This window comes from Artibeus jamaicensis, unplaced genomic scaffold, assembly GCF_021234435.1.
Source record: "Artibeus jamaicensis isolate MK-2021 breed Jamaican fruit bat unplaced genomic scaffold, CSHL_Jam_final scaffold_916, whole genome shotgun sequence".
In the NCBI taxonomy this organism is placed as follows: domain Eukaryota; kingdom Metazoa; phylum Chordata; class Mammalia; order Chiroptera; family Phyllostomidae; genus Artibeus; species Artibeus jamaicensis.
The window spans coordinates 31,778,141-31,791,108 of record NW_026522059.1 but is presented as its reverse complement, the minus strand read 5'-3'; the positions used below and the strand labels follow the sequence as shown (position 1 = coordinate 31,791,108).

Here is a 12,968-nt window from a genome sequence, read left to right as displayed (position 1 = left end):
ATTCTGTGCACAATAATCCAAAGGGGTAGGAAGTTGTTGAAATGCAAGTCATCACATAACCTTCGTTTGCCAACATGGCACTCCCCAAGAATTTGCTGTGTGAATGCCAACCGTGTGTAAAATAAAAATGTGGACTACCTGAAGGCTTTTAGATGTCTTAGAATTCAAAGTAAATTTTTTATGGCTGTTAAGAATTGACAACTTTAGAGACTATAATATTTCCTTTCCTTTTTTTTTTTTTTTTCAGTGTTTGAAAGCTGTCTGGTGATGCTGCAACCATCAGACACAAGACAACGTCTAGCAACGTCAGGGGAAGTTTGTCTACACTCAGGAGGCAGTATTTTCAGCAAACGTGATTGGACAGGGGCCTGGGCCCTATCTTTTGGTAGAATGAAAAATTTGAGCCAGTGAAGCCAAATCCTAATAGCAAGCAGCATGCCTAGCTCCCTGCTGGTTGCATTTAAAATGTGAATTGAAAATTGGTTGTCTCAATTACTTCCAGCCAACATGGCATCATAGGTATTTCTTAAGTTTGATGTCTTGGGCGGGGGGTGGGGTGGGAATACTCCACTTATGTCTACTATCTGCACCAGGAACTCTGTTATGGAAACTTCATTTTCGTGTGTTCCCACTGTTCTCTTTCTCTCTCCCTACTTTCTATACAATCATGCCCTATTATGAAGTAATTCAAGAATAAGTTCTTGGAGTACTTGAATCCCAAACTTTAGAAATAAAACTAATATTTTCTCAGTCTCTTGGCCATCATGATGTCTTATAGTTTAAAAAAAAAACAAAAACAATTTTTAAACAAGTTGGAATAAATTAGAAATAGTGCACCCACCACAAAACATACATAGTTTAAAAGTTGGACCCTTTTCTCAGCAGGTATGAATTGTAAATAAATGAACTAGGGGCCAAAATGCAAAACCAAAAATGAAGCAGCTACATGTAGTTAGTGATTTCTAGTTTGATCTGTTACTGAATATTGTGGCTTCATATGTATTATTTTATATTGTACTTTTCCCATTATTGATGGTTTGGACCTTAATAAGAGAAATTCCATAGTTTTAAATATGACAAAAATGAGATTATTTGAACAGTGTATTCTAGAAAGCAGTGTACTAACTGAACTTGTGTATATTAAGATAGCCTTAAACCTCTAACTCCTTAACTGTCATATAATGAAAACTTTTTAAAGCATAGGATTATAGTCAGCATGCTACACGGAGAGGTAAACACTGATGCGGTTAGAGCAGGTACTGATGCTGTCGGTATTTAGCACTGTGTGTTTAGCTGTGTTTATGCTTGCTACAGAAGTGCAATATTAGACACTAGCTAGCTAGTACAGCTGCCTCATGTTACTCCAAAGAGGAAAATAGGACTTCATTAACTTAGTGCACATTTAAGTTACTCATCTTGTCCTTTGCTTGAATGCAATGCCATGCAGATTTCCATGGCTGTTAATTTTATTTACTTTGACTAACACCTTGGAAAAACAAACATCCCCTCTTCAGCTGCCCAGGAATGGGTCCGGAACTGCAGTAGGGGAAAAAAAAAAAAAACCAAAACCATTTTGTGTGAAAATTGGGGATAACTGGCACTTAAGATCCGAAAAAAAGTTCTTAATACTTGATGCCTTAAGATGCTGTCTGCCCAAAGCTCTGAAAGACTTTGATAGGCAATAATACTTACAATACTACTGAGTTTTTGTAGAATATTTACATTTGATAATAAAACTGGCCTGTTCAATCTCAATGTTTCCATTCTTTTTTGTTAGTGGAAGAGCTACAATAATGGTGAAAGGCATAGGTAAGCTATCTTTTCCTGGGGTGCTAAGATTTTTCCCTAAGTTTACCGTAAGTATAATATTTGTAAAACCTATCATCAGGTACAGTACAACTGTCCTTAAGGGGTGAATTATTGAAACTATGACATTTTTAACTTACGCAGTTAGATATTAATATTTGGTCCTTGCATTTTCTGGAAATCTATTTGCTTAACAACTTGAAAACATACTTAAGTCACATAAAACTAGTAGGGCCTAACAAGGGTGTCCAACCTTTTGGGGTCTCTGGGCCACACTGGAAGAAGAAGAGTTGCCTTGGGCCATGCATTAAACACACAAACACTAATGAAAACTGATGAGCAAAAAAAAAAAAGTGGTTTTAAGTAAATTTACAATTTTGTGTTGGGCCACATTCATAGCCATCCCAGGCTTCATGGTTGGGCACCCACGGATCTTCAGTGGTTTCTGAACTCCGCATACTCCTTTTTTCCAGTCACTGTCCTTACTGAGTTCTCCAATATTGTCTAGTCCAAATTCTGTCTGTTTTTTTGGACCATAATTAAGCCTTGACAGACTTACCTTATTTTGGAGCTATATATATTGTAAGTATCACTTATTTTTGTTTATTCAAATGTATTGACCCTGACCGAGTAAGCTCAGTTGGTTAGAGCATCAAACCAATACACCAAGATTGTGAGTTCAATCCCCAGTGAGTGCACATATAAGACCCAATGAATGTACAAATAAGTGGAACAACAAATCAATGTTTTCTTTTCTCTCTTTCTAAAAATCAATTTTAAAAAAATTTTAAAGAAGAGTGCAACCCCTGGCTGATGTAGCTCATTGGATTGAGTGCAGGCATGTGGGTTGCTGGTTTGATCCCCAGGAGGGGCACGTGCCTGGGTTGCAGGCCAGGTCCCCAGTGGAGGGTGCTTGAGAGGCAACCACACATTGATGTTTCTCTCCCTCTCTACTTCTCTTCCCCTCCAAAAATAAATAGCATCTAAAAAAAAGTGCAAATGTATCAATTCTGGATTTCTGTTATAACTGAAAAGGCAGGAAGTATGCATGCATTTCACTCAATGTCAGGTACATTTCTGTTCACTCAATTTACTCTTGATAAGCATTCACTGAACAGAGGTAAGTTCACCTGGGGAACTTTTCCAGTCTGTCCTCACCATTGTCATTTACAAAAATGGAACAATTGCTTTCACATTGGTGCCTCAGTTTTGGTCTCTGCCATCATCTGTAAGGAAGTGACAGGGTTCTCTAGGCACACTGAGCTGACCCATGTTCCTCTTCTTCAATGTCTGTCAGGCTTTTAATGTTGCTCATGTCTTCCCTGCCTTCACCAAAAACAGTTGCCTGAGCTAAACTGGTTTTTCTGTTTAGCTCCCTGAAATAGTACCTTTGTAGCTGCTCTTCACATAGCAGAAAAGAAAAATAGGCACTCAAGAGCATGTGGAGTAAGGGTGGTAGGGAAGGATGAGAGAATGGGAATAAAAAAGATTGGAATATATTAAGACTTTTGAGCCCTGGCTGGTGTGGCTCGGTGGATTGAGCATGGGCCTGCGAACCAAAGGGTTGCTGGTTCGATTCCCAGTCGGGGTACTTGTATGGGTTGCTGGCCAGGTCCCCAGTGGGAGGCATGTGAGACACAGCCACACCTTGACATTTCTCTCCTTGCCTTCCCTTCCCCTTCTCCAAAAATAAATAAAATACTTTTTAAAAAAAAAAAAGGACTTTCCAGGTCCATCTTTTAGGTTTATAATTAATTATACAATTTCTCCGTGCTTTCCTCAGCTCTTGGGAAAGTCATTTTTTAAAATATACAAAAGTAGATAGAATACTGTGTATTTTTACCCAGCTTCAACAGTCCTGAACTCCAGTCCAATCTTGCTTCCTTTCCACACAGTTGTATTATTTCAAAGCAAGTTCTTTGGGTCAAGTTCAAAGTTGAGCCACTGTAGGAGGTGATGCTCTTAATGAGAAGAGTAAAAGAACAGAACTGAAGTGTTAGAATATTCTGTTTATGAATGTCGTGTTTAAAGCTGAATCAGTACAACTATGTTCTGCTTCATACTCTAGCCCACGTACTAGAAACATGGGCCAGACAAAAGAATTTATGTTTGAGGACTACAAAGCTACCAGGATGAAATTCACAAGTAAGAGCACTAAGTGTGAGCCTTTGGAGAAAAAAATTGTTTTTCTATCTATATTTTTGCTGCCTCCTTTCTTTATCTTTAAATATTTATTTTAGAGATGTGGAAGGGAGGGAGGAAAATGGAGAAAAACATCAATCTTGCAGGTACCGCAACCGGTGACTGAAATGCAACCCAGGAATGTTCCCTGATTGGAATTAAACTGGTGACCTTTTGCCTTGTGAGACGATGCTCAACCAACCAAGTCACACTGGTCAGGGCTGGCTTCCTCCTTTTGGTTGAGTTCTTGAAGGGCAAGATGCAGGCCTAGGAAAAAAGGTTCAGAAGCAAACTACTGGACTTCTCCCTGGCTTACACCTATGTTAAAGGGCAATTGTCATTCAATGTAGTTCAGTTCAATTCATTCATATGAAAGATGGAGGGATATTTGGGGCCCAAACCCAAGCTTGTAATCATTACACTGGATGCTACAACAAAACCACTGAGAACATGTATGCTCCATAATAATAAACACTGTATTGGTTAAATGAATCCTCACAACAACGTATTATAGTAGGTACTACAGAAAGTAAAGGAAGGGATCTGGAAGATAAAGTAAGATTCGGAGACTAGTCGATGTGGTTAGTACTCTCATAGTTGCTCCTTTACCCACTCCGCCTCTTTTCCTAACACTGCCCATGTGTACGTCATTGTTTGCTGTGTCATAGAGTAGGGCTTCGCAGTGTTCCTTTGGTCTGCGTGTCACTTTATTACCAGCACGCCAGTACTTTAGAAGCTGAATTATTTAGTGGCTGCATATTGTTGCTGTTATAAAGGTGAATGTAAGTGGGTTACAAAGCTGCTCTTACTGGAATGTGAGCCAATGTTTCACAACTAACACCTGTGTGATAGAGTTCAACACCAAAAGAATATTTTTTAAAATGTGGAACTCTCAGCCTCCTTCGTGTTTCATCTCTGTTCCTCATGGTTCCTTCCTCAGCCACCTTCCCCATCTATTCATTTGCCGGGCAAACTCTCTCATTGACTCCCATACTCCTCTGTTGAGCAAGGAATGTTTAAACCCAACAATATAATGGACATTTCCATTCAGACATTCCCCAGGCATTTAAAATTCAACATACTTCAAAGAAAACTTACCTTTCTATGTCCTTACACCAGCCATTCTTGTGCTCTCTTTACTTCAGGAAGCAGCACCATATACCGCCCTGGGTCCAAGATAAACAAACTCGTGCTTCCTCTCCTCATTCTTCCCCTCCGGTATTGGACTCCTTGCATCAAATTCTCTTTTTCCTTTATTGCCAGCATGCTTTTTTAAGTTAAAAACACAGACTTGATTATATGTTATTTTCTTTTTAGCCACATTATTGAGGTATGACTGAGGTACAAAACACTACATAGTTATGTACACAACTGGATGAGTTTGGAGATAAGTATGCACCAGTGAAACCCTGGCCACAATCGATGCCACAACTGTTCATCGTCTCCAAAAATGTCTTCCCGCCCTTTTTGTGTGTGATGAGAACACAACATAATGATTATGTGTTCTTCACATCTTTTTATTAAAAATTCCCATTTGCTGTAGGAAAAAATCCACACTGCTCTGCGTGATATGGCATGAGCTGACTCTTGTCTACCTACTTTTTGAGCTTTCCAAGGTACTCTTCACCTCATGCTCTACACTTTTTTGTACTTTTGCCAGTTCTTTGCAGGAATGAATGTTTTAGTCTTTGTGTCCTCTGCCTGAAACATCATTCTCCACCCCCCCCCCCCATTATTCCTTTTCACTGACTGCTACTCAGAAATATTTTTTCTGAGGAAGGCCTCTTCTGACTCACTGGACTCGGTAAGATCTCCCGGTAAACGGCTTCCCCATATTGTAACTCCCTTCAGGGCAGTGTATTGAAAGGAACCAAAGCTGCCTTTTGGGATATTGATTTTAAGCTGTTCATGAAGAAACAAGACTCAAAGAACCATCGGCCCTCCCCACTTCCCTGCCCCAGAGATTCAAATAGAAAAACCTACTTCATAATCTTGGGATGTATGCCTTAGCCTAACTTGAAGTAGGTAAGGTAAATAAGAGGGCTTCGGGCAGGGGTCAGTTAGCGAGGTCCCCTGTGCCCCACTGTTTCTGAGTTGCCTAGAAGAATTTTCCTGCCGTTTATGTTCTGCTCTTCCTCAGTCCTCTGTAAATCACCCGTTCTCACTTCTGAACTCTAATGCCTCCTCTCCCCCTTTTCCTCCTTCATCCAAAATGTCCTATATACCCAATGTTGCCTCTCTGTCTTCGGAATTTTCATGCTTATGTGAATTCCCATGTGCATTTTAAAGTTTTGGTTTTTTTCTTGTTTGTCTCTGTTAATTTGACTATTAGAAGGTGGGAGAAAATGTACTAATTTTTTTCAGCCCCACAGTACCTTTCTTCCCACTGTATCCTTAGTGACTCGCTGGGGCTTGCAATATATGTGACATGTGTTGAACGAATAAATTTATATTTGTTCCTGCAGATGAAATCTAATGTGATTCTATAGTTTTCTCTTTAAAATTTTTATAAGTTTAAATGTTGCTAAAGAGCAAAATTTGTTTTACTTTAGCGTTATTTTACACTTGATCTTAGCCAAAAGGCCGAGAAGCGATACTTTAGCGTTATTTTAAAAATATTCAAAATTTAACATCGTACTTATCCAAAGAGAGTTGGTTGAAACTTACCTAAGCATGATGATTTCAGCTTCTGCCATCTACTGGATATGTAGTACAGTTTCTCAGGGCCCTATTCTCAGTCAGAGTGCTTATCCAGGATTCTAACAAGATTTTTAAAAATTACTTTTGAATTGCCATAGTTGATTGTTAACAGGGGTTTTTTTCTACTGTATTAAAAAAGATCATAACAATTTCCCTTACACATAGATTAGTTTTTAAACTATATTACATTTTTAAAAACTTAAAAAAATTGGTTACACAGAGCCCTGGCTGGTGTGACTCAGTGGATTGAGCTCGGGCTGTGAACCAAAGGGTCACTGGTTTGATTCCCAGTCAGGGCACATTCCTGGGTTGCAGGCCTGGTCCCCAGTGCGAGCCATGTGAGAGGCAACCACTCATTGATGTTTCTCTCCCCTCTCTCTAAATAAATAAATAAATAAATAAAATCTTTAAAAAATTTTTAAATAAAATATTTCCTGATCTTAAAAAAAAAATTGGTCACACAGAAATTGTTATGTTGATAAGGCATAATTTTGGTGGGAAACATTTTTCCTCCAAATCATTATGCTCTTTTGGTTTTAAGATACCTTAAGTTTCAGCCCTGGCTAGTGTAGCTCAGTGGATTGAGCACTGGCCTGCAAACCAAAGGGTCACTGGATTGATTCCCAGTCAGGGCACATGCCTGGGTTGCAGGCCTGCAACCACACATTGATCACACATTGATGTTTCTCTCTCTCTCTCCCCCCTTCCCCTCTGTCTAAAAATAAATAAATACATTATATATATATATATATATCCTTAAATTTGGAAGTGTAATCAGTCCCCCCCACCAGCAGCAGGTATCAATATGCCTGGTAAGTCATCTGCACTGTCTGCTTCATGATGGTACCAAGGGTCCACCTGCTAACTAAGGCCTGAGTGTAATCTATGCTAAGTGGCTTCCACTGGAGCAATATCAATCCATAAATAGGGTTGGCAGAATTAACAAAAATAAATAAACCAAAACGAAAATAGGATACTCAATTAAATGGGAATTTTATTTATTTATTTTTGAGTCTTTATTTTTTTTATTTTTATTTTTAATAATAAATTTTATTTAGTTACTTTTCAAGTACATTTTTTTATCTATTTCTCCCATCCCACCCCGCCAAATGGGAATTTTAGATAAATAACAAATAATTTTTAGTATAAATATGACTGAAATGTTTCATGGGACATTTTATAGCAAAGTGTCTTATGTTTTATCTGGCAACTCTGAAATAATTCAATTCAACTCAACTCACTTTCATAAATATTTGGAGGGCTTGCTCTCTGAAAGAAGAGAGGAAGGACTTGGTACCAAGTCAGTACAGTGTCTACTAAAATAGAATCTTTTGGAAAATCTCAGCTATAGGTCACTTAGTACTAATAATGCTTTGCTTTATTTATGAGTATTATTTCATATGAGAAACTTGGTTAAAAATCTTTTCCTAGAAGAGTTTTAACTCTAGAAAAACTCTTCTTAAGAAAATGTCCTGACTGGAGAAAGATTCCACCGGCTCTCCTATGGCAGTGGCCATCCCCTACCCCTACCTCACCCCTCACCTACCTTACTCCCCAACCCCCACACTTCCGCCCCCTGCCCAGTGTATACTACAGACCAGCATGGGGGACATTGTGTTGGGGCTGTACTGGAGGCATGCTCTAAAGACCTGTAAGAACTTTGTTGAGTTAGCTCATGGAGGTTACTACAATGGTACCAAATCCCACAGAACTATCAAAGACTTCATGATCCAGGCAGGTGATGCAACAGGGACTGGTTAAAGTGGTACATCTACCTTTTGCAAGCAGTTTGAAGATGAACTCCACAGAGGCTGGAACTCTCACAATGGCCAATGCGGGGGGGCAGACACCAATGGGAGCCGGTTCTTTGTGACCCTAGCTCCCACCCAGTGGCTTGATGGCAAACACACCATTTTGGCCATGTGTGTCAGGGTATAGGAATGGTGTATCGAGTAGGAATTGTGGGAACAAACTCCCAGGCCCGCCCTGTGGATGATGTGAAGATCATAGAGGCAATACCCTTCTGGGTAGTGTTGCTGTTCCCTTGGGCACATGAGTTCTCCTGGAATGTCCCAGCAAACCAGCTTCCAGATGACCCAGAACGACACATAACTCTAAACTTCATTTTGGCCTGGCAAATCGTGGAGCCGAGGAGGTGATTTAGAGATGGAGGTGTGTTTTAATAGGATGCTTCTTTTCTCCAGGAGCCTAAGTGGACAGAACATTTGCAGAAATGCCCATGCATGGTCATACACAGGTTACTGCTCACTGCAGACAACCCATACTGCTCCTTCTTGTGTGTCTGATACACTTGGAACAAAATGAAGCCAACTCTGTCATTTTGCTGTGCCCAACCAAACTTCTTTCTACAGAGATTTATATTCAGTACATTGCAGTGTTTGGTGGCTGACTACTGCAAAATTCAAAATCAAGTAGTATCTATCAGCCTTTGCACACCCTATTTCAGTTTCCTACCTTTGTTCATCCTGGGAATGTCTGCATCTCTCCACATATTTTTCCTTCCCAACTAGAACATCCAACACCGCTGTTTCTGACACTGAAATGTCTCACGCAAAGCCTCATTGGGTTTTTGGCAAATGAAAAATGCATCCAACAGTCAACCTTCTAAGAAGGTGTCAAATGGGGAATGATACTGTGTGATAATCAAATGAATTTACTATAAGCAAGCAGAAGCACTGACCATTTCCCCCCAGCAAGTAGAAATCTAGTGAGTATAAGAACAGAATATGAATTCGCCTTAAAAAGCAGTATTCTCATAAAGAAGTACCACTTAAGCTTTTTTTAAAACATAAGACTTTAGAGAAACTAAGAGATTTTATATGTTAAGTTTTTTTAAAAATCATTTTGACTTTTTTAGGGGGATGATGAGAGAAGGGAAGTTAACACTTATGTAATACATAGAAACTTCTAAATAAAATGCCACCGATGGTTGACAAAAAAATGTCCTAAGATGTCTAATATGCCCAATTGAAAAAATTTAAATAGAATGCACATTGCTTAATGTAACCCACTTGGGAAGATTATGTAGTCCAAGGCTGACTTGGTTTGTATAATTGTAGCCCTTCCAGTCAGTGGAAAAGGAAGACAGCAGACTCTTATGATGTGTGGTAATAGGGCAAATGTATTCAGGAGGCACTGAAGCACAGCTTCAAATAATGAGGAACAAGTGAGGCCTGCTTGGTGGGAGCAATCGACAATGTACCCTTCATCTGCCTTTTTGCAGAAAAGGTATAGGGGAAAAACCCCATTAACCCATAGTCATAATTAGAACTAGTGACAAACCAAGACAAAATAGCTTCAAATCAAATGGTAGTTCTCATGGATAGCGGAAGGTATACAATGTATCGTGTTTGTCTTCTAAGCAGCACCCACAGCTAATGTTTACTATTATTAACAACTTAAGCCAGTTCTCAAAATACTTGCCTACAGTGTGTTTTCAAAGAGTTGAAAGAATGAAGATAAAACATGACCAAAATACAAGCCAGAATATAATGGCAGTAAGGGTGTTATGACTTTTCAAAGACAAATCACATTTGGTTCAGACTTCACACAGGAGACTGAAAAATAATATAAAGGTGTTGTTAACCAATGAATAATTAAGGTTTTATTACATAATAAAGATGAAGCAAAATTCCTTAATAGAAGCAAAGCTGAACTATACAAGGATTTTACATTAATCATCTCATTACTGATGAGATGAAGCCTTCGACAGCAGAATATATTTGAAACAACCTTTGCCTGTATTTTTTTGGTTTCAAGTAGTTAAGTTCTCTGGAGCTTTCTATTCTTCTTGTACCTTGGCAATGCATTGTGACAGAGAGAAAGCACATGATTAATTTTAAGATAGAAACCTCAAGAATCATCTTCAACTCATCTATTACATCCAGTTGTCATCAGGACTTGTAGATTTTTACCTCCAGCGTTTTTTGAGTGCACTCTCCTTGAACATTTTTATTTCTACTGCCTTATGCCAAGCTTCATCTCTTACCCAGTTTACCACAACCACCTCCTTACATTTTCTAAAGACTTAACTTCTTAAAGAACATCTCATAACACTTCCTAAAAATATTCACTGAATCCAGAAGGGCTCCTCAAACTTCTAAAGAGAGCAGAAAGCATATTGTTCTTTTAAATAAAAGACCATTTGAGAAAATATGAGGTGTTTAGGATTGGTCAAGATGTGGCAAAGGGTAATAAAATGACCCTGCAGAACTTGGACTGGAAACTAGAAACCCATGGTTTGCAGTGGTAGCCACATTATAATCAGAAGGTATCTCCTGACCACGTGTCCACCAGCTATATGCATTACCATATGGAAGCAGTTGGTCTTTTGGAATTATGGAATGGCCTACTGAAATGTCAGCTATAATGCTTAATGCAAGGCAACGCCATGAACAGTTAGGATTCTGTATTTTTGAATGAAGTATATATTTTAAGTTTAAAAATGGCCTATATCTCTCATATCAAAATTATACTGGTCTGGGGATAGAATGATCCAGTCTCTTATCCTTATGTGGAGGTTTTGGGGTCAAAGCAAGAATGTATCTACTAGGGAATACAATCACGATTCCATTGATTTCTATCTGAGACTGAATAATTGTCTTTTTCGTATTTTCATGAGAAGCTATTTCTTCTCTTCAGCCATTACTGTATAGAAAAGGCAAATTTATAATTAAGTCCATCAGACACCTTGAGGTGATTATGAAGGAACTATAGGCGGAATGGACATCACCTTAAGACCCTTGAGTTGGAAGATAGTGGTCCTCAGTGGCCACTGTGTTGCCCTCCCAGGAGGTGGAGCTCTTGCAGTAGCTTATCTGATAAGCAGGACACTCTGGTATCTTCCACATGGGCCCTGCCATGTCTTGGAGTTTTCAACGTCCATACATTCTTTGCTCTGCTTTGAACTGGGGTATTTTCTCAAAACACTGCCACGGTGTTTCTTCTCTTTCTCCCTTTCTTTTATCGCTGACACTATTACTTCACGGTGTCCCTAACTCGTGTTAAATGTTGCTTGACAGCAAGACAACATATTCGCAGGCAACCAGAGGCATAAAAAGAAGAGTTCCTGGAACTGTTTTTGCACAGTACTGAAAACTGATAGCTTGCTCCCCAAATATCCTAACTTGACAGAGGTGCTATTAGGAGAATTTTGCTGCCTGCTAAGAATGGTCCATCCAGAATTATCCCTTGACATCAGTGACTTCTTATGCTTTTTTTCCTCTTGCTCTAAAATGGGCATTTTGTCAATCCCTAAATTTATTTCGAAGTACTGCTAGGGGAAAGGTCCTGGTATTTGTTTGAGAAGATCATAAAAAAATAAAAGTGAAGACATAAACAGTTTAACAAGTTCGAAGTATGTTCCATTGCTGTGGAATATCTAAAAGCACCCTCCCCCCTGCATAAACGATAGTATTGTTTTAAAAAATATCACGAAATGCAAATGTACTTGGTTAACAAGTTTGGATGGTTAAAAACACTAAGGTCCAAGTACAAACTTCGTTCTTGTGGTCAAGCGGCCTACTAAACCTAAGTTCCAACCCATAATGAGTGTTCTGCCGCGCTCACAAGGCAGAAGTCCGCGGTTCCAGTTTTAGTTCTGACCACGTTTACGACCTACACCCTACAGGACCTGTTCCCTTTCTTTAAAACGAGGCGGAGACGAAAGCTGGATCCGGAAGGTGAGCTGGACAATATTCTCTACCTCCCCGCGTCCAATCCCAAGAGTCACAGCACGTTTGAACTCCCGTCTTCTTGGTGTGGACGTCAGGGGGAGGGGCTGCCGCAGGGCCACCGGCCTCCTCCGTCTCCGGAGCGGGCGGGGAACGCCGGCCGAGGGCGGTGCCCGAGCGTTCAGTCACTTTCCTGCTGGCGCAGGCCCTTGCGCATCAGTCTAACGCGCCCGCCGCTCTCCATTCCCGGCACTCTGGTTCCCGGGCCGCCCGGGAGGACGCCGTTGGCGGCGACACTGGAGGGGGGCGGGTCAGGAAGTGGGGGCGCGGCGGTGGCGGGGAGTGGGCCTTTGGGTGACCGAGGGATTCGACGACGCGGAGGGCGGGTGATTCCCAGCCGCGCCAAAGCCCTGGGCTCCGCAGAAACAATGGCGGAGGAAGAAGGTGACAGGCCGGGGTCCTGCGCTGCAACTGTCCCCCCAGGTCGCGGGAAAGAGGGCCAGGGGCGCAAGGGGGACCCTCTGGGGTGCGGGGGGCTGCACGGGGCTGGCGGGAGAGAGCGGGGTGGAGAAGGGAGGTGTTTGGAGA

At 40.5% G+C, this 12,968-nt stretch overlaps 2 protein-coding genes and 1 pseudogene across 7 annotated transcripts in view; 2 read left to right on the top strand and 1 right to left on the bottom strand.

Annotated features, from left to right (window-relative positions):
• ESRP1 (epithelial splicing regulatory protein 1) overlaps positions 1-1,735 on the top strand; it is a 54,606-nt gene extending 52,871 nt beyond the window's left edge. For all 5 annotated transcript variants that reach the window (XM_053660785.1, XM_053660781.1, XM_053660784.1 and 2 more), the window contains one exon: positions 248-1,735. Coding sequence is in view for 2 of the 5 variants with exons in the window: in XM_053660782.1 (XP_053516757.1) it covers positions 248-268 (21 nt within the window). In the remaining 3 variants the exon portion in view is untranslated. The remainder of the gene's footprint in view (positions 1-247) is intronic.
• A 4,768-nt stretch (positions 1,736-6,503) lies between these two features.
• LOC128626768 (uncharacterized) lies at positions 6,504-6,582 on the bottom strand (annotated as a pseudogene).
• A 6,133-nt stretch (positions 6,583-12,715) lies between these two features.
• The window catches only part of DPY19L4 (dpy-19 like 4), a 71,832-nt gene continuing 71,579 nt past the window's right edge, over positions 12,716-12,968 (top strand). Inside the window, exon 1 of one of the 2 annotated variants that reach the window (XM_053661014.1) lies at positions 12,716-12,824. In XM_053661014.1, coding sequence (XP_053516989.1) covers positions 12,809-12,824 — 16 coding nt within the window. In that variant the 5' untranslated portion in view covers positions 12,716-12,808. Of the gene's footprint in view, positions 12,864-12,968 lie in introns of both variants that reach the window. The other variant, XM_053661013.1, reaches the window with a different exon arrangement.